Source organism: Gekko japonicus, unplaced genomic scaffold (assembly GCF_001447785.1).
Source record: "Gekko japonicus isolate JY-2015 unplaced genomic scaffold, Gekko_japonicus_V1.1 scaffold100, whole genome shotgun sequence".
Lineage (NCBI taxonomy): Eukaryota > Metazoa > Chordata > Lepidosauria > Squamata > Gekkonidae > Gekko > Gekko japonicus.
Genome location: NW_015167060.1, coordinates 336,349 through 356,572, shown reverse-complemented (window position 1 = coordinate 356,572; position 20,224 = coordinate 336,349). Strand labels below are relative to the sequence as shown.

General features: G+C 45.6%; 1 protein-coding gene across 1 annotated transcript; it reads right to left on the bottom strand.

Annotated features, from left to right (window-relative positions):
* Window positions 1–523: 523 nt before the first annotated feature.
* Window positions 524–19,705, bottom strand: RGS14 (regulator of G-protein signaling 14). The gene is made up of 15 exons (XM_015412533.1): window positions 19,661–19,705; window positions 17,376–17,397; window positions 16,796–16,950; window positions 15,922–16,014; window positions 14,680–14,823; window positions 14,298–14,447; window positions 14,065–14,185; window positions 13,801–13,922; window positions 10,884–11,087; window positions 7,531–7,607; window positions 5,464–5,590; window positions 4,933–5,014; window positions 3,368–3,426; window positions 2,871–2,982; window positions 524–1,189 (listed from the first exon to the last, which is right to left on the bottom strand). Exons 1-15 carry the CDS (start codon window positions 19,703–19,705, stop codon window positions 891–893), a joined length of 1,812 nt encoding a protein of 603 aa, XP_015268019.1. The 3' UTR covers window positions 524–890.
* Window positions 19,706–20,224: the final 519 nt, after the last annotated feature.

Here is a 20,224-nt window from a genome sequence, read left to right as displayed (position 1 = left end):
TATTAGAGATTTCCAGAGACATCCACCCAGCAAGGGTGATCTTTGCATACAGCTGGGGCACCTACGTGCCTGCATACCCACACTCATGGGTCTCATCAAACTTGATGGAAGCACCTATTAAGGAGCTGCAAATGCACTGGGATCCTGGAAATTAAAGGAGAAAAGGTATGGTTCCCCTTCCCCTCCTTGCAGTTGTCTTTTGCTAGTCACCCAAGATGTTGCCCCAACATATATGACAGATGTGGAAGGATCCCAGGGATATTGCTTGGGATGGGGGGTGTAGAACCCAAACTGTTTTGGTCCCATAGATCCTGCAGTTCACATCGTGCACAGAGAGAAACATGTCTGCCTGGAGGGCTTGCATGTTCACCACTGACCTCTGTAGCCGCCTGGAAATGTATGTGAAAAAAGTCACAGAGACTCAGGACTTCATTTGCAGTATATCTTACAATCCAAAATGCTTTACAAAGAGACCAAAAAATACAAACTATATACAGGCACCATCACCACGAGCCACAGGGGTGCAGTTGCTGCTTGAGCGGCCACGGGCAGCAGTTGTTTTACAACACAGAGCAACACCTTACAACAGTCTGGTACAGGAAGTGAGCAACACTGGTGTTTCCCTGCCCTGCCAGCATGGGCAGTTCCAAGGGGTGAGACTCAGCCAGAACATTAACAGTACACACTTCCACTCTCGGAAGACAGGCTAGGGATCTCTAATGCCAGGTGTGGGCCCTTGGAAACAATCATAGCCCAATACCAAGGTGGCAGGGCATGACACTGCACCAGATATTAGACAGGAAGGATGTGGCTGTATGGCTAGGAACATAAGACCGACTAAACGTCTTGGCTGGTCGGGGGTGGGGGGATGGGACTCATCATGGAGGATATCACATGGCTGATGTTTTCCCAGCAGCACCAGGTGACGACAGACATCCTGTGTTCTGCTTTGAAGTGGAAGCTTGAGTCTCAGACTGCTCCTGGGACTGACAATGGGAGATAATGACAGGGGCCTCTGGTGTGCACTTCTTCTCTAGGTCAGGTTTGGAAGAGGATGGGATCTCATAAGAGACACCATCTTGTTCAGGCAACTGAAGGAAGTCAGGTAGTACGAGATCCTCTTTGGACAGGATCCCACGCTGGTCATTGACTCTGCAGCTCTGTACCCGGTTCAGAAGCTCCACTAACCCTGAGGACAAGAAATCATTCATGGTAGGTCGAGCTTGGGACTGTCGCTCTCCAGATCAACATTGACATTCTGATCTTACTACTGCCCTACCCTTGTGACACACTTACACAACAGATTTATATCAGTTTCCTATCAGTGTGAGTATTATGGCTCCCCAGATCAAACCTCATCTGAACCATGAAAGAGAGCAATCCTAAGCAGGTCTACTTAACATTCTGTTCAGGTCGATGCAATGGAAAATGTCCTTAGGGTTGCACTGGAACTTGCTTGCTATAGCAAGCCATTGGTTTGTCAGCCTCAGCTACTACTCCCCATCTGTAATACGAGGATGAACATAGTGCCATGCTTCACAGGGGTGTTGTAAGGACTGCTGAGTTAATGTGAAACACAGAACCCTTGACTTGTGCTACATCGGTGTTTAATATCACCAGGGTTGGCTGTTATCAGTGCTAAAGTAATGAAAAAGCATAGCTACATTCTGTGGCCTAAATCAATTAAGCAGATTTCCCACAGTCTGCTAATATCTACTATAGAGTTTGCTCATGATGAGGAGGGACAAGTAGTTATGCGGGGCACTGAATTTCAGCCCTGTGAGAACTGGAAACCTTGCTCAGCCTCCCTTCCCACTTCTGAGATTACATCAGGCCTTGCCCATGTATTTTCAAGCCTCTCTGTACTTGAAGGGCTGAAGACTTTTCAAAGGGAAGCTAAGATTCTCACGATCCTGAATTCTGTGCACATTTCCAAGCTGGATCATGTGAATGAGGAAGGCCCCCGACACTGCTGGAGATGCCCTCTTCTCAGAAAAGCTGCCACCTTCTTTTCTTGCCTCCATGGCCTCCTGACATGCCCAGCCCAGCCCTAGGCACCCTTTTCTTATCCTGTTAATTCTACTCTGGATAGGGACCGTGCCACTTTTATGTTCAGTTATCACTAAATAAAGTCAAATGGCAGTAGTAAAATAAACATACCTTACATAGGTTACTGACTAGACATTTTCTTGCTTTTACTATAGCCTAGCTTCACGTACTTATTTGTGAAGGTCTGAGATCTATTCACATTAGTTCAAACTCCTGCATTCAGTGGCTAAAATTAGTTTGACTGAACTCAGCGGGAATTTATACTGGCACACATAGATTCTTTGGTATACATTATGCACCTAGAGTCTGCTAAAACGGATGGCTCATCTTGGCAGCAAATCAAACTGCATCAATCTAATTTTTGCCTTCGCAGGATAGTCCCACAAGTCCTGAATGAATGGCGCTAAGAGTTGTATCCATTTCTTATGAGGAGGGGCAAGGATAGGCCTACTCTGTGGAGATAGCCAAACAGTTATTTGTGCATTAAAAAAACAAAATGACCAAGCAGATGTGCACTCCAGTGCTAGAAGGTCAAAATGCACAGGTTCTGCTTTCTTCCTTTGAAACTGAGGAACTCAGAAATGCATACCTTGTCTGGATCATGCCCAGTTGTACTAAATATCATAATATCATATTTGCCTACATTGATAGGGGATAATAAATAATAACTTATGCAGGTGGTTCTGCACACGCTAATTCTCTCCACTTCCACAAACCCACTTCCCCATCCTCCCAGCTGATTACTTCCTGGCCAATAATCAGCATTCATTGACCTCTTTTGCCAGGGAAAGAAATGTTGAGTAATGGCAGTGATTACCTACCTTCCAGGTCGTATGTGCATCGATTCTGGTTACTCCTAGTGAGTCTGGTGAAGGAACAGTGCATCTCTGAGAGTGACTCTGCCTCAGATTCTGTCTCTACAGAACTATCATCCTGGAACCACAACGGGAGAGGGTTAGGGTTAGGGATACAGTCGGTAGATGAACAACCCTGTGACAGGATCTCTGAAGCCTTCTCCATGACCATGACAATAAAACAACCCATAAATGAGGTGGCAAAAGTTTTCCTAAATTTTGCAACATCATATTGCAGGTATAGAGATTTCAAGGCTGGAAAACAAATTCTCTGCACATGCAGAATAATCAGGGAGAAGACAAGCCAGAACTGTTTTCTCTTGAGTCTAGTTTTCAGTGCATAGGCAGAGTTGGGTGTCTTTTTTTAAACTATTAAAAAAACATTCACTCTAACGATCCCTCAGCTGCAGTATGAATTAAAACCATTCTAGCAACAGTTATATCACATCTGTGGTCAAGCTCACCTCACTCTGCCCACGAGATGGGCTTGTTACAGCATGACTGACACCAGCAGGTTTCACCTCTGCAAGAAAACACATGAATATCAAATCCTACTGGGTTAGGGGACCAATGAATGGGATCTCTGGCAACAGTAGGAACAGGGCTGGAAGGCTAAGAACTGAGGTAGCCAAGCCAAGTAAAAAGCCGGCGGAGGTGTCCAGGAAGCTCAGAGCTTTCTAGAGGAGCCAGCATGACAGAAACTGAAACTTCAGAGATGAAGGTTGTTACCAGTGTTCCCTCTAAGCTGAGTTAGTGTGAGCTAGCTCACAGATTTTTAACCTCCGGCTCACACCTTTTTGTCTTTGCTCAGGAAGGATGGCTCCAGAGCAAACTAATTTATGCAGGAGCCAAGTCGCTCGCTCACAACTTTAATGGCAGTAGCTCACAAAGTAGAATTTTTGCTCAGAAGGCTTCACAGCTTAGAGGGAACATTGGCTTGTTACCTGCCCTGAGCCTGCTTGCAGGGGAGGGCGGGCTATAAATCAAATCAATCAAAACCACCAGTTCCCCCTTCCGGCTGCAGAGTCCCCATTTGCCTTTCATGCTGCTCCCGAGCACTTCCTGTCCCCCAGGAGCAGCATATTGGGAAGCTCAATGGGCTGCAGCAGGAGGGAGGAGGCAGGAGAAGAAGGTGAAGGCCAGCACCTATAGGAAAAAGCGGCTGAGGGCCTTTGATCAAGACAGGCAGAGAACAGGGTATAGTATTGCATTCTATCTAGCAGGATCTTTATCCATTGATGTCTTGTTTACTCTCAGCACCTAAGCTCATGACTGCTCTGCATGTGAGCCTCTGGCCCCTGCCGGCTTATGTGACAGCTGCCTGATCTTCATCTGACTTGTTCACCATGACAGGAAGCTTAAGTTTTAGACACTGTTCCTCTCCCAACATTGAACAGACAGGGGCAGGGGGGGGCGACATTTATTTATGATGTGACTTTACATTTAAGCCACTGGCCCACTACTGAAGGCAAACTATTTATTCATTAGTTTACTCAAATCACTGATATTCCACCTTTCAAAATAATTTGGTTTTTCCCCCCCAAGGCAGTATGCAGAGCATGATAAAATACAATAAACCAACAACAAAAATAAAAAAGAATCATGGATAAAATATATGGCAAGCACACTGAAAAGAAGCTGCTTCTCTATTAAAAACTCAGGGAAATAAAACAGTTTTGAGCAGGTTAAAATATAATATAAGAGGCGGAGGGTATTCCTTAACTAGAGTGGTACCTCAGAAAAGACACTTTCTGTGATGTTCACCCACCTTCACCAGAGGAAGAGTCTCTGAATGAGGAAGATAGCCCATTCACCAATGCTGGTGCCAAGAAAAGAGCCACAATAAGCAAGGCAGTCATGGAACACTGGTCCTGACACTCTTTGGGATCCACACAGTAATCATTCCCCACCTTGGGACAAGGGCCTTGTCTCAGACTGAGTGATGCTGAGCAGTCCACTCGCTATGCATAGAGACTATACAGGGCCAAGGGGACAGGATCTTAAATGTGTGCCTTTGACCTTCACATACCTGTATCTGACTCCAGCACAAGCTTCTGAGAAGCCACCGTGCTGACCTTCTCCTCCATGTCTAGAGCATGGAGCTCACCAGGCTGCAAGAAAAGTATCGGGTTAGAGACAGAGAAAGGCCAGGACACAAGCGTTTCATGCCAGTGTGGACACTTTGCATACATTTTGCAAAGGCACACATTGTTTCTCAACAAGAGGCTGAATAGAACTATCTATATATTGTAGGTCACCAAAAATAATGTATGTGCTCCAAGTTGTTGGTGATTCTTTTGCTTGCTGGGGAACCTACTGGACCTGAAAATGATCTATATTTAGCAGCAACAGTACACTACCATGGACTCCAGTCTGGGAACAGTCTTTCTTGGCCAGCCCCTTAACCCCCCCCCCTTCTGATGAACGTTGCCTCTAATGCTGAGCAAGAGGTGGTGACGAGAGCAAATGTAACCAGAAGTTCCGGTCTGACTACTCAGACAAGCGTTCAGCTACCCAGACTTCATTCTACTCATCCCACTTCCTTCAAGACCACTCTCACCCGCCTTAGTAGCACCCGTGTAACATCCAGGCCGTACTTCTCCACGATGGGCTTCATTGCCTCTCGCAGTTGCTTAGTAGACTTTGCCATAATGCGCACAGTTTTATTGATGTGTGTGATTTCCAGTCTGCAGGAAGAGGACACTGTCTGAACATCCCCCATGGACACAGCACACAGCATACAGCACTTTTGCTTCTCACGCATTGTGCATCCTCCTTAATCTACCCCAGGCTGCTTCCACACGGACCCTTTGCTCTGCCCTGGTTCCCATACTGCAGCAGGGTTTCTTGAAGCATCCACACAACGTCGTCCTGCTTCTCTTACTCTTCTGTCACCTTTTGTGGTTTCCCCTCACTTGCTCTGGTTGTTCTAGAACCTACTTTGAGCCAATGTTTCTGGGAACACTGGAGTCAGAGCTAGGGTCGCCGAATCCAGCTTGGGAAAATTCCTGGAGATGGGGGGGGCAGTACTTGGGGGAGAGTGGATCTTGGGGAGGGAAGGGAGCTCAGCAGGGGGGTGTGCTGCCACACAGCCCACCCTCTGAAGCTGTCATTTCCTCCAGAGGAACTGATCCCTGTAGTCTGGAGACCAGTTGTAATTCCGGGAGAACTCTAGACTCCAGCTTAAGGTTGGTAACCCTGGTCAAAGCAGGGTTTCGTGCAGTGCGGGTTTCCTAACCTCCCTGCCGACATCCAGTGCCATTTCCCATTCCCATTTCATTGGGCCTCTGCCAGTGGGCTTTTTTGTAATTAAAAAAAATCGCTATCAGGTATATTGCTATAACGTTAAAGCAATATACCTACTGCCCATGTTTAAACTGGGAAAAGCCCTTCATCCATGGGGGGGGGGGAATACTGGATGCAAGGGAATTCAGGCAGGATTTATTTGCTTATTTACTTCATTTATACCCTGCCCTTCTCTCCAGTGGGGACCAACAGGAACAGAAAGAGTGACTGGGCCAAGGCTACTCAGCATGTTTCCATGCCTCTCACAGTTGCAGAAGATGTATATGACCCTGGGTCTCCCTGACTCTGATCTGACACGCTAACCCACCACCACACTGGGTCTCCCAGTGCAGACTCTCGGTTGCTACTGTAAACCCCTTCGTATTTGCAGTATCATTGAACTCACAACAGGGAATCGCCCCTATGTGGAAGAAGCCCCAGATGAAGGATGATAGGGTGCATCTTAACTTTCTGAGGGCTTACGTCAACACACCTAACTGCCTCCCATGGGCGGGAGCACAGAAATTGAGAACAAAGGAAAGCAGCATAAGATGGGGCCAAGATGCTATCCTGGACCTTTATGGGAACCAGGCTATGCAAAGTGATCTGGGCAGAAGAGAACCCACCTAGACCTGCTGAACTAACATCCTAATATTTATCCACATGCGGCAAATAATAAGGGATTTTTATTTTGGTTTGAGAGGAGGAAGAGGTGGAGGAGGGTTGGATTTATGCCCTGCCCTTCACTTGGGAGTCTCAGAGCGGTTTACAATCTCCTTCCCTTCCTCTCCCCACAACAGATACAACAGAGGTAGGTGGGGCTGAGAGAGCTCTGAGAGAACTGTGACTGATCCAAGGTCTCCCAGGTGGCCGCATGTGGAGGAGTGGGGAATCAACTTGGTTCTCCAGATTAGAATCTACCGCTCTTAACCACTACACCAAACTGGCTGAGTCTGTTCCAAGACTGCAAAACCACTCCTGATTCATACTGGCTTTAAACTGTCCATTCATTTCTTTAAAATATGTATTTCTTTGTAGTACTGAAAAACAATTTCTCCAGGCCAGCACAGGCTGTGATCTCACAGAGCTCTCTGTTCAGACACTGACAGCCTGCAACTCTCAGGAGTAATTACTCAAGTACTGTCCAGCCACCAAAACAAAAACCCCAGAGGAGCAACAAAGAAGGGTGTTTTGGGGAGGGGAAGTGTGGGTGGGCTGCACTCCTAGGGGAGGGAACCCTGGCCCTGTGTGGAGAAGAGTGAAGCAAAATTTGTGCCTGATAGGTGCAAGATACGCAAGCCAACACAGAGTAGGAGAGGCATACAGCAGAAATTATACTTACTCAAAGCTGACTCTGGTCTCCAGCTTCACCTCCTGGTCCATCAGAACTAAGCAATCCTGGTTCAGTGCCAGCGGCTTCTGAGGGAGGGGAAAGCCCAAGCCAGGCAGACATATTAATATGTGTGTGTGGGGGGGGACTTCTTATGTCCTATTGTATGTATTGGTATACATTTTGGTTTGTGATATGTATCATTCTTGTACATTTGTAGAATAAGATGACAGATATAAATGAATAGAAATCAAATGTAGCTTTCACAGCATGGTATTAAAAGCATTTTATTATGAAAGACAGGATTCCTGATGATGTTAGCTTTTTCCTATATTATTTTATATATTTCCTATTTTACATATTTCCTATAGTACTGCATTACATTGTGTTTGTTATATTCCTCTGACTGGGTATGACATCAGCCTCCAACATGAGTTTCAAAGTGTTGTCATGTGGGTATATGAAATCAGTGCCTTCCAAGCATTCCTTATGAAGCACAACATTGCCCAGTGATCTCCCAGAAATCACGTTTTGTTTTTATTTTACCTGGAAATATTTCTCTTGGCTATTTTGGAAGAACATTTTGATTTATTAATTTGTGCATTTGGGCAGCAATGGTAACTGCCTGTCACCACAGAGAGTTACTGCAATTTACTGAGGGAATGAATACGAATCTTGAGATGCCATAAAGATTTCATTCCAGCATATACTTTTGTGGACTAAAGCCAATTCTTCAGATATCATGAATGGATCCTCACTATACAGACATTTTATGTAGAAGGTATTTTTTAAAAAGTTCAATGTGGCCAAAGGGTCATGAAATGCATGCAGTGCAGAGTGAGATGTAATTATATAAAATTCAGATTTACATCAAGAAAAATGCAGAGACCAATCGCCAGATATGCTAAACTAGTTAATACCTGTAATGGGTGGGGAAATCACAGGTTTTGCTAAAATATTTAACACCTGTAGTGAGATAAAATTCAAAGTCCATGTTCAGCCCCCTGGGGGGGAGGGAATTACATGAAAGAAGAGACCTGTAAACTAGGAAATCTATAGTTTAAGGTAGAAATCCCAAGTGCATTATAGGGAGGTTGAAAGATTATTGTAAATCCACCTTCCTGCTTAGCCATCAACTAGGGCTGCCAAATTCCACATGAGGCCTAGAGATCTTCCGGAATTACAACTGAACTCTAGGCTACAGAGGTAAGTTCCCCTGGAGAAAATAGCAGCTTTGAAGTGAGCCCCCCCCCCAATTTTGCTGTCCCCAGGCTCCAACCCCCAGATCTCCAGGAAGTTTCCAGCCTGGAGTTGGTAACCCTACCATCAACCAATTCAGAAACTGGATAAAAGTAAATTTAAAACCGCCTTTCTGTTTTCCTCACAAATTTTCACTGTGGGAGGGGGACTGAAAAAAGCATTTTAAGCAGCATTTGGTCTTGCCTATATTTACAGTTCTTACTATCTTCTCAGCTCTTCTTCCATGCATGGGGACTAACAATATTGATATTCCTTACAGGATTATTGTAAGGGTTTCTGTAACAATAACATATGTGAAATAGACTGAGTTTTCATAAAGTGGTAGGTAGATTCTAGATGTTATTATAAATTAACACACACTAACATGATTTTTAGGATCTGGGTTGGAACATACCTGGAGATTTTGGGGATGGAGCTAGGAAAGGGTGGGGTTTGGGGAGGGGAGGGGCCTCAGCATAGTACAATGCTATAGAGTCCACCCTTCAAAGCAGCCATTTTCTTCAGGGGAACGTATCTCTGTCAGCTGGAGATCAGTTGTAAAAACAGAAGATCCCCAGGCCCCACTTGGAGGCTGGCAACCAGAACACTTTTTGTCTTTGCCAAATATGCCCTGGAAAGACTTGACATAACCATCGGAATGGGGCATACTAGGGATATCCGATTAGTAAATATTTCTCTCTAGCATGATGATAATTCCCAGTGGGTAGCCATGCTACTCAGTAGCAGCAAATAAATAGGAGTTACTGAAACTTTGGATAGATCCAGGTGGGTAGTTGTGTTGGTTTGTATCTGTATCTGAGGAAGTGTGCGTGTACACGAAAGCTCATACCTTGAATAAAACTCTGTTGGTCTTAAAGATGCCACTGTGGACTCAAACTTTGTTCTGAAACTTTGGAGATTGTCTTTCTGTTGTGAATGTGCCAAAGTGTGTTAATTCTGTCTTTATATTAACACACACCTCAGCCTTTGAAAAAACTTTAAACTTTATGTTAATAACTATTTTACGGAACTCTCTCAGTCTTGGCTTTCTCTCATTCAACTGAGGAGAAACAGAAAGTGGTTGCATTACACTAGCCTAATTCTTGGTTTCTCTGAGGAACTAAAACATAACCATTTCCCCCCCATATTGCTACAGTGAATATAACTAGGGCTGCCAAGTGGGGGCAGGGATCGGGCCCCGGGGGGAGCCCCACCCGATGTGCGCATCACCTGGAAGTGACGCGACCACGCTGGGGGCAGGGCCACAGTCATCTGAGGGGAAACTATGGTTTTCCCTCGGATGGTCGTGGGCCCGCCCCCAGCGTGCCTGGCGTCATCACATCACTTCCGGGTGACGTGCTTGTGGCGCGCGTGCGCTCCAGATGCCATACAGGAGTCCCCCGCTCCCGGTGAAGATACACTTGGCAACCCTAAATATAACTGTATTCACCTAATGGATGTACACTTCACACATCTGATGAAGTGGGCTCTGACAGATGAAATAAATTCTGTTACACTCAAAGATGCCACTGAATTCCCGGTTTGTTTTATCTCTAGCAGTTTGCAAAGAGGCTCAACTAAAGTATTTGCATTTACGAGAAAGTGAAACTACTCAGTGTCCTGGTCAAACCCTCAACCAAGGGAAGATTCTTTTTGAACCTTATTTGATTTGATGGTAATTAGGGCTGCCAGCTCCAGCTTGGGAAATTTCTGGATATTTGGAGGCAGAACCTGGGGAGGGTGTGGAGTTTACGGAGGACAGGGATGTGATTCCATAAAGTTTGCACCCTGAGGCTGCCATTTCCTTCAGGGGAACTGATCTCTGTAATTCTGGAAAAACCAGCAACCATCTGTAGACCAGATGCTCTCCATCTAAGTGAGCAGATGTCTTTCCAACCAGACTGTTACCCTCCTCCCTGCCTGGGCGATGATTGAAAGGGTTACTGCAGCAGCATGGACTGTGGCTGTCGTGAAATTCTAGCATGGTACTTCCCAATGTACAGTTCATGTGTGAAGCCACTGAGCTACAACAACAGATTCTGTGCCAGTCTTGCCAGACAAAAGAAATGACAGATGTCTCAGTCTGAATTTGTTGTAGGTTTGGCCTTTCCGTAGGCTTGGCCTACCTTCTCATTTCCTACAAGATAGATCTTGATATCAGTCAAGTGGAAGCCACGCCGTTCGCAAATTCCAGACAACATCTCCTGGATGGAGAGGCCAGGACGCACAGGAACCAGAGAAGCAGTCCCATCAGGCAGATAAATACAACAGTATTTGACAGGCTGGTTCTGATTGTCAGATTCTGGACCAGTCAGGCTCTTCCTGTGGGTCTGGAGAGAAGAGAATTACACACTACCATCATTTGTAAACACACTGAGCTGTTTAGATCCCCAGATTAAAACCTCAGAGTCCCCACTGTATGATTTCCTAGAACTGTGGACCTCTAATACACAATAATCTAATAATACATAATATATGTTGTTGTGTCTGCTAGGGCTGCCTGCTCTGGGTTGGGAAATTCCTGGAGATTTGGGGGTGGAGCCTGAGGAGGGTGGGATCTGGGGAGGCAGCAGGACCTTAGTGGGGTATAATGCTATAGAGTTTACCATCCAAAGCTGCCATTTCCTCCAGGGGAACTGAGCTCTGTAGTCTGGGGATCAGCTGTAATGCCAGGGGATCTCCAGGTGCCACCCTGAGCCTGGCAACCCTTGGTCTGCTGCAGCTTTCAAAAAGGCAGATTAGCATAGCTCTCTTCTGAGAATATAAGAAGAGCTCTCCTGGATCAGACCAAAGGTCTGTGTAGTCTAGCATCCTGCCCCTACTGCCTGTGCTCAGAGTTATCCTGTCTCCAAACATGGAGCTTCCACCTAGCTATGATGACTAATAACTAGGGTTAAACCTAGAATTCAGAACCTAAAAAGGTTAGTCAGGAATAGAAAAGGGCCAACTCTAAAAAATCTAATTATAAAATATACAAAAATATATATGTGTGTTTATTCAACATAAATTAAAATAACAAACAAGGGCCCATTCATACCTCATATAAAACTATAAAAACATACAAGGGCTAATAAGATAGACCTCATAAGATAGACCTAATGCGTTTCGGCCTTTACAGGCCTTCCTCAGAGGGTCTATCTTATGAGGTCTATCTTATTAGCCCTTGTATGTTTTTATAGTTTTATATGAGGTATGAATGGGCCCTTGTTTGTTATTTTAATTTATGTTGAATAAACACACACATATATTTTTGTATATTTTATAATTAGATTTTTAGAGTTGGCCCTTTTCTATTCCTGACTAACCTTTTTAGGTTCTGAATTCTAGGTTTAGGTTCAGTTTCCCCCCCCCCTTTTTTTTTCTTCTTGGTCCTTATTAATAACTAGGGTTACCAGGTTCAGAAATACCTGGAGATTTGGGAAGTGGAGCCTGAGGAGGGTGGGGTTGGGGGCTGGGAGGGACTTCAATGGGGTATAATGCCATAGAGTCCACCTTCCAAATCAGCCATTTTCTCCAGGGGAACTGATCTCTGTTGCCTGGAGATCGCTTGTAATCCCAGAAGATCGCCAGACTCTACCTGGAGGTTGGCAACCCTACTGATAATTTTTAATTGACCTATCCTCCAAGAATTTGTCTAATTGCCCTCTAAAGCTATCTAAACCAACAGCCATCACCACATCTTGTGGTGCTGAATTCTATGGGATGAAGAAGTACCTTCTTCTGTCTGTCCTGAACCCATTTCCTATCCATTTAATTGTAGTATCTTCTAGATAGGGGGATTGTTGGAGGAGATCATCCACATATAGCACCTGACTCACCCTTCACCTTCAGTCTGAAGTAGTATCGTCTAGAATTTTACCACTTCAAACTACCAACTCAAGGTGTGTAACGTGTAGATCAGTTCCAAGTCCTGTATGTTACATAATCAGCCAGAATTAACGTTCCTTGTTGGTATCTCCATGAGCTCCCACTCTCTGTGGGCAGCCCTATTAATAGATTCTTCCCTGGATCTGCATTCAGTGATGTCAATGCAGTGCTCAGTTCTTTTACATACATGCCACAAATTAACACACACACGTCATTTTCTGGCATTTATTCTCAAATCAAAAGAAGGATCCAATTAGCCATTCCAAAAGCAAGCGCTTTGTGCACACCACCAGCACATGCACACACATTGCCTTCAGGGGAAAAACATGGCTACAAAAGAGCAGGTCTCTGTTCCCAAGAAGCAGATTTCACTAGAAAAGGCCTTGAGGCAGTCTTTAATAACCCTTATTATGCAGATATGGCAACCCTATTGTATGCAAATGCTTACATGCACACACATACATACACACACATTAAACACATATGCCCCTTCAACTCTCCAGGAGTCTCTTTGCATCAACACCCTTCCTGATGTAATTTCATTCTCAATTCTTGCTTTATTGGAGGCTGTGTTCAGGAGGATGGGCTGTGTTTCCAGCAGCTGGGAATGTGTATGGCTGTAACCAAAGTCTTTTTCAGCAGTTTGACGCTGAAATACCAAAGCTGCCTCAGTAGCAGTAACAGAATTCCACATTGTGGAGAACTCCTCCACACCGCACAGTCATAGCTCATTATAGACTGTGGGGGCTGGGCAGGGCCTATGGTGACAGTCACGACATAACATTAGGCGAGAGCCATGCACCCACACCATCATGAAGAGAGTCTGACCAAATGAGTAGGATATGCACCAGCACATTTTTAGCCCAAGGTCTCCAGGCTAAAGTACGGCCTGAATGCAGAGGCAGTGGAATGAGGTAGTAGAATGCACTTCAGAATGTAGGTGGTGGAATGCCATTTCTGAACATTCCCCCAGGTAAAAGCTCCCTGTATATAAAAAGCAAGCACAGCACATAGAAAGTCCATCTTATTCCCTGTTGGGCTATTTTCACATTTGCAGGTGGCTTTTTAAAAAAATGGATGTAGGGAGCATTTTAAAATATGTTTCTCCATTTGCACTCATTCTCTTACCTCGTCTGTTGCAGGTGTAGGGAAGGCCTGCATCCCAGAAGCACTCACCTCTGTCTGGGAGCTGCTGGTTGCACAAGATGACAGGAAACCCAGGTCCAGACTAGCAGAGGAATTCAGAGATCCTTGGGATTCACGCCAAAGAGATGGCCCCTCACTCCCATTTCTCTCCTCTGTTAGGACAGACAGTCAGCAGGCTAGATCAGGTACTTAAGAGGGTACAGGATCCTTGGCCATAAAGCAATTCTTATTGGCATGCACCCCCAAATAAACTAAACAATGGTTCTATCTCCCCTCCTTCAGCTTTTGACTCACCTCCCCAGGGCCGTTCCCTATGGTCTGGTTTCCGGAAGGATCTCCTAGGACTCCGACTGCCCAAGTTGCCAACCCCCTCCACACCCAGTGGCAGTGATTTCCCAGTCTTTAGTTTTGCTTTCTAGGGAAAAGTAAGAGAGACCATCAGCTAAGAACATGCTGGATACGATTAGGAGGATGCGTGAAATAGATATCCCTAAATGCCACACAACTTCCACTTTGAGTCTCTCTACCTTTCCATGATCAGATGGGGGGCTGCCACTCCGAGAGTGGGGCCTCAACTCTGGCAAAGGCTGTCCCTGGCTTTCGGCCCTTGCGCATGCCTGGTACAAAGGAGACTTGACAAATCGTGCATAGCTATCAAATTTCATCAGGTTGAAGATCTGAAGGAAGAAATGCTGAGTTAGTGCTGTTATGGGTCTTCTAGCAATCAGCCCTCCCTTGTTATCAGCTCCTTAGGCAACCTCATCAAAAAGTGAACAGCAGAGATAGCTACAGTATCAAAGCAACATACTCCAAATTAGAGCGGAGGAACAGATGGTGTCCTTGGCTCCTACTACGTCATTTCCTCACAGGCACATACTCCAAGGTCTAGGGGAAGTAGACAGTTCTCACCTGGAGCTGTTGGACATGAAACATGTCAGGGGTGGGTGTAACCAACATCTCTTCACCAATCCAGGCCTGTCTGTCAATGTTTACTGGGCTCACTGAATGACTTGACAGGAATTCATCATAGATCCTCCTAGCCTCCTGGGTCAGCTATGAAGAAGGGATGTAAGATGAGAGTCAGATACTGCAACTATTACCAGCCTGGCCTCACCTTAGAGAAGCAGAAAAAGTACCCAGCACTGCTGCTATCAGTGCCACCTCTGTGGTTGGTTTGCCAACCTCCAAGTGTGGCCAGACCACAGAGATCAGTTCCCCAGAGGAAATGGTAGCTTTGGAGGGCAGACTGTCTAGCATCACATGCCCACTGAGTTCCTTCCTCTCCCCAAACTCTGCCCTCCCCAGGCTCTGCCCCCAAATCTCCACGAATTTCTCGGGCTGGAGTTGGCAACCCTACTCTATTGCCTCCCTTGGAACAGGATGCAAGACAAAGAAATTCTGGCCATTTGTATCTCGTAAGGTGGTGCATATTCAATGTGCTTAGCATTAATTCGGGTGTAGAATTCAGCATTCTGACAATCTCATATTTTTAAATTAAGTTTCCTTACCTTATGGCTATGCTGATAGGTCTGAAAGAATATGGCCATTACGCAACAAAAATGTTTTTATCAGCGGGATTTCCTTAACATCAAGTGTGGAACTTCAGTGCCTTTCATAGCTTCTTGAGTATTTTATGATTAGCCAAAGCAACAATAACAATGGGGGAAAACCCTGTAACCTCTACCTCATTTTCTCCCAAATTATGTTACAAGCCTTAAATCAAAGTTAACTCCCTGCTTTTTTAAAATAAATGAAAAAAATCATAAATGTAAGCTTTTCTTGGAAAAGAATTTGGCTTCCTTTGGTACAGAGTACTCAGAGTCCTGTTCCACCCATACAGCCCGGAGGGTAGCAGTCACCCTAACTCTTCTTGGCGTGTCCGCATCTCTTCTCCTCACAAGGACAACGGGTATTCTGATCATTTCACAAATGAGCTCAGCCACAAGCAGTACTGAATCTTTTTTCTTCCTGGCAATCTCAGCCTTCATTTTATAAACCAGTTTCTAACCTTCATTATATTCAGTGCATATTAGAAGCAAACTGACTTAAACTTCACCAGTGAAATAATTTATTCTGAGTGCAGATTTTGGAGATCACTCGGTATAGAATTTGGATATCTCCTGCTTCCTTTATCTGAGGCAATCTTCTTACCTGTTGGGTGCTAGTAGCTGGGATCTGCTGGAACCGTTCACACGCTTGCCAGAAATATACATTCTCTGCACTAAATTCCTTCTTTAGGAATTCCTGGAAAGAGAGAGATTGGAATGATAATTGTCGACCTCTGATCCAGAAACCTTCTGTGATGGCCAAGAATCACAGAATCAAAGAGTCCATGCAGCATTAAGCCAGGTTTAGTTAATAGCTTTCCTAACAGTGCAGTGTAGCCCTGACAATGTAGCCAACGCTGACTTGAAATAATATTCAGCCGAAATCTGCTTTTGGAGGAGCCTAGAAAGAGCAGAAAACAGGTTGCCATGTAAAAAAGTTGAGAAGGGCTTGAAAATGGAGAGGAGGCGGGATGATTCCAATCAGGGCTTTTTTTGTAGAAAAAGTCCAGCAGGAACTCATTAGCATAATAGGCCACACCCTGACACCACAGCTCATTAGCATATTAGGTCACAGCCCCCTGTTGCCAGAAGTGTGGTCATCCAGCCACACCCACCTTTTGCTTCTTATTCTGTTTACTTTGTTGTCAAACCCCAGGGCCTTTTTTTGTAGCAGGGACTCCTTTGCATGTTAGGCCACACACGCTAATCCTAATGAGTTTCTGCTGTTGGGTGTGGCCTATTATGCTAATGAATTCCTGCTGGGTGTGGCCAACTTGGGAGCCAGCCGGAACGCCGTTCCTGTGCGTTCCTGCCCAAAAATAGCCCTGATTCCAATCAGATAGCAGTAATAAGGGACTAAACAGGCCCTGTGCACATGGTACAGCAGAAAAAGAGGACATCAAGAAAGAAACAGAATTAAAAAACACAGAGCATGTAGAGGCAGAGCCAGACAGTTAGAAGCAAAGCATGGAACTCACTGTGAAGTAGGCAACTCCAAGCCGGTCCTGCAGCAGTGTCTCAAAGGACTCAGCCCAGTGGGCTACCGATTGCCTCAAGGAATGGGTGGCACTCTGGTTACTTGGTAGGCTGGCCACACTGTTATTGCTGCCCCGACTCCCAGAACTGTTTAACTCTGTGACACAGAGAGAGATTTCAGATGCTTCATTGGGACAATGACAGATTACGAGATAGCACACCCCATGCTTCTTATGCTCCTTACACCAACAAAAACCACACCTGCTAGGAATGACCCAGCAGGGTCAGTCCAATTTGGCAACACCCAAGGCTTATGTTGAAAAGTCTTAGGCCTGGACCTGAGTTCCCAGTCGAATCCAGCCTCCTGGGACACTATGGCCAAAATTGTTTTACACCTAGCAGAAAGAATTTTATGTGGCTCAGAGTGCCAAATTATTGACGAATGCTGATCAGGTATTTCTCTTCTATTCTTTAATGAGTCTGCCAAACTTCTCACAAGCCCATGCATAATGAGCAAAGACACTTCAGGCCTTTGATCCCCAAGTTTTCAACATCACTCCCCGACACAGAGGCCCAACTTACCCCCATCCGACACAGCCAGGCCCTGTAAGAGAAGGAGGATCATGGTCAAAAGGCTCTTTGAGGTGGAGAAGAACCCAAGCAAAAGCAGTCCTGAGGAGGACAGATACTACACTTTTTTCCCTCCGTTCCTTCCCAGAGTGGTGTATATAATTTTCCCTCCGGCATTTGACCTCCCCAGGACTCTGTGAAGCAGGGTAGACTGAGAGAGTATGACTGTCCCAAGGTCTCACTGAGATAGGGTTGCCAGCTCTGGATGGGGAAGTACCTGGAGATTTGGGGGGGGGGTGAAGCCTGGGGAGGGCAGGGTTTGAGGAGGGGAGGGACCTCACCAGAGTACAATGCCATACAGTCCATCCTCCAAAGCAGCCATTTTCTCCAGGGAACTGATCTCTGTCATCTGAAGAGCACTTGTAATGGCAGATCTCCAGGCCCCACTTGGAGGTTGGCAACCCTACAGCAAGCTTCATGGCGGCATGGGAATTCGAACCTGGGTCTCCCCAAGATTCTAACCACTATATCACACTGACTGGAAGGGGTTCCCGCTTCTGTAATAAAACCCTTCTCGGAATATTTCCTCCTCCATAGGTATAAACCAACCATCTCTTTTCACGGCAACCTCAGGATAGCCTCACCCCACACCTCTACGCTACTACAGAAATTTTGTGTAATCAGAACCACCTGCAAGTAACACAAGATGGTGTGATGGGGGGAGCTCTGATGCCTTTGACAAGAACATCGTCACTGCCTGGATGCTGTTGTTTTTACAGAAAGGAAGTTGCAGACTTTGCTTAGCCAGGCCCACCTTTTGTGGTATTAGCCAGGGTCAGTGATAGCCATAAGATTTCTCTATGCGAAATCATAGTACCAATGACCCCGGAGCCCCATCACAAAGATCATTCAGATGTTTGATGTGGTATAACCTTACCACTCAGACAAATCACATATTGGTGATATGACAATATTGGTGGTATCATTAGCCCATTCCTCCAAAATGACACGTTCTGGCTCCTGATACTACAGTTTCAATCAAGGTATGTTAGATCATGCAGTCTTGAAAAGAACCGATAGAAGCAGTGTGGCGGAATGTGAGTGACAGCTTTGTCCTCTGCAAACTGGCTCATGAGCAGCCATTTTCCCCCAAAGACTCACAGCCGGTTTTACCCCCGTAGGGATGAATCTGATTTAATGCTACATGTTAGGGGAAACTTCCAACTTACACTGTCCCTGGGTGTCTATCTGAAATTTCTATTATGATTAGTGATGTGAAACTACAGGACGGGGTTCCATGGTCCCATGTATCAAAAGAAATATATTCATCGACCATATCAGAGATATCTCTGAAAGATTCTGCAACTGGATACCACATATTGGGGGTTGTCTTCCTTCCCATTTGGCACAACGAAAGGCCATGCTCACTTTCCAAGCAACTAATTGGGCTTCTGAGCTTCTCTGTCAGTATTTCCCCCCCCACTGATACCTGCAGAGCCCTGCTATTTCACAGCACGATTCCTCAAACAAATTTCTACTGCTTCCCCCACCTCTAACCTGCAGTTCCTTGCTTTTGTTTTGCTCACCACGTGAGACTCCCACACATAGTTCTGTCAACCCTTCTAATATGATTACAGCCTTTTCTTGCCTTCTGTGGCTTCCAGTCATGCTTAATTGTGCAACATGATATCAGAGACTTCACATGCCAACACTGTCTCTCTGTGCTCACAGCGGTGCACTTCAGTGCAAGCTGGAATTTCTAAAAAGCACTGTGATTCTGCAGGTCACAGGACTGCTCACATCCAATGTGACTCAATTCCTGAGCAAGGGGAGCAAGTACCTCTAGGACACTAATACACAGACCTCTTGCTTTGTTACACAGACCATTTACAATGGGCTTATACTTCTATATGTGACAACAAATAGGGTGGGGAAAACAGATTTTAAAAACAGGCTGAAAAGAATGTGACCTTTCTGTCATAAGTATTCCAGTTTCCACAGTAGAGGTATTACAGTTAGTGCTTCCCCTATAACTCCAGGGATCTGAGTGACCCTCCCAAGCAAAAGACACTCTAAAAGTTGCAGCTGGCCCAGAGGAGAAAGGTAGTGAATTTAGCTTTCTTGGAGAAGCAATGGCTTCACCTTCAAATGCTAAGATCATAGAAAGCTCCTTCCTTGGAGCATCCTTTACTAGAGTTACAGGAAACACACAGAAGCTTGTTTTCTAACTGCCTCAGAGTCTCCTGTGGCCTCTGGCCCTTTCATCCCCACCCCACCCCCAGTAGCAGCATACTCACCATTCGGCCATTTTGGACACTCAGGTGTTTGGGTTTTCCCAGCATGCCTCGTGCTGCTGTCACAGGTAGTCCCTTAAACCCAGGACCATCAGCCCAGGAGGAGCCCCTCCCTGAGGCTGCAGCTGAGCCCTCAGAGCATCCCCGGCAGAGAGAGAGAGAGAGAAGGAGTGCAGCCGCCTGCCACGCTCACAGTGCTGCACTCACTACCTCTTTTCTCTACCACAGGAAGTGTCACTATGGAAACCAAAACCACAGCTCAAAATGGGGTTTGGAAGAGAGACTCCCTCCCTTTGAGAGCAAAGCCCCACACCTACAGCCCAGGGCTCTATAAAATGGCCAAGGCAGGGGCACAAGCTTCAAATTGACTCTGGTTTCCGGATAAGGAACCCTGAGCATCACAAGCTGAAGCCAAAGAAATTTACTGGCATCCAAAACAAGGAGTCCCCATAGGCAGGAACTGAACAAATGCAAGCAAAGTAACAGGGTATGTTTCAGAACAGCAGTATAAGGAGAAGGAGAGAGAAGGCAAGAGGTTGATGGGGACACACTCTGTGTCTGGGCCTC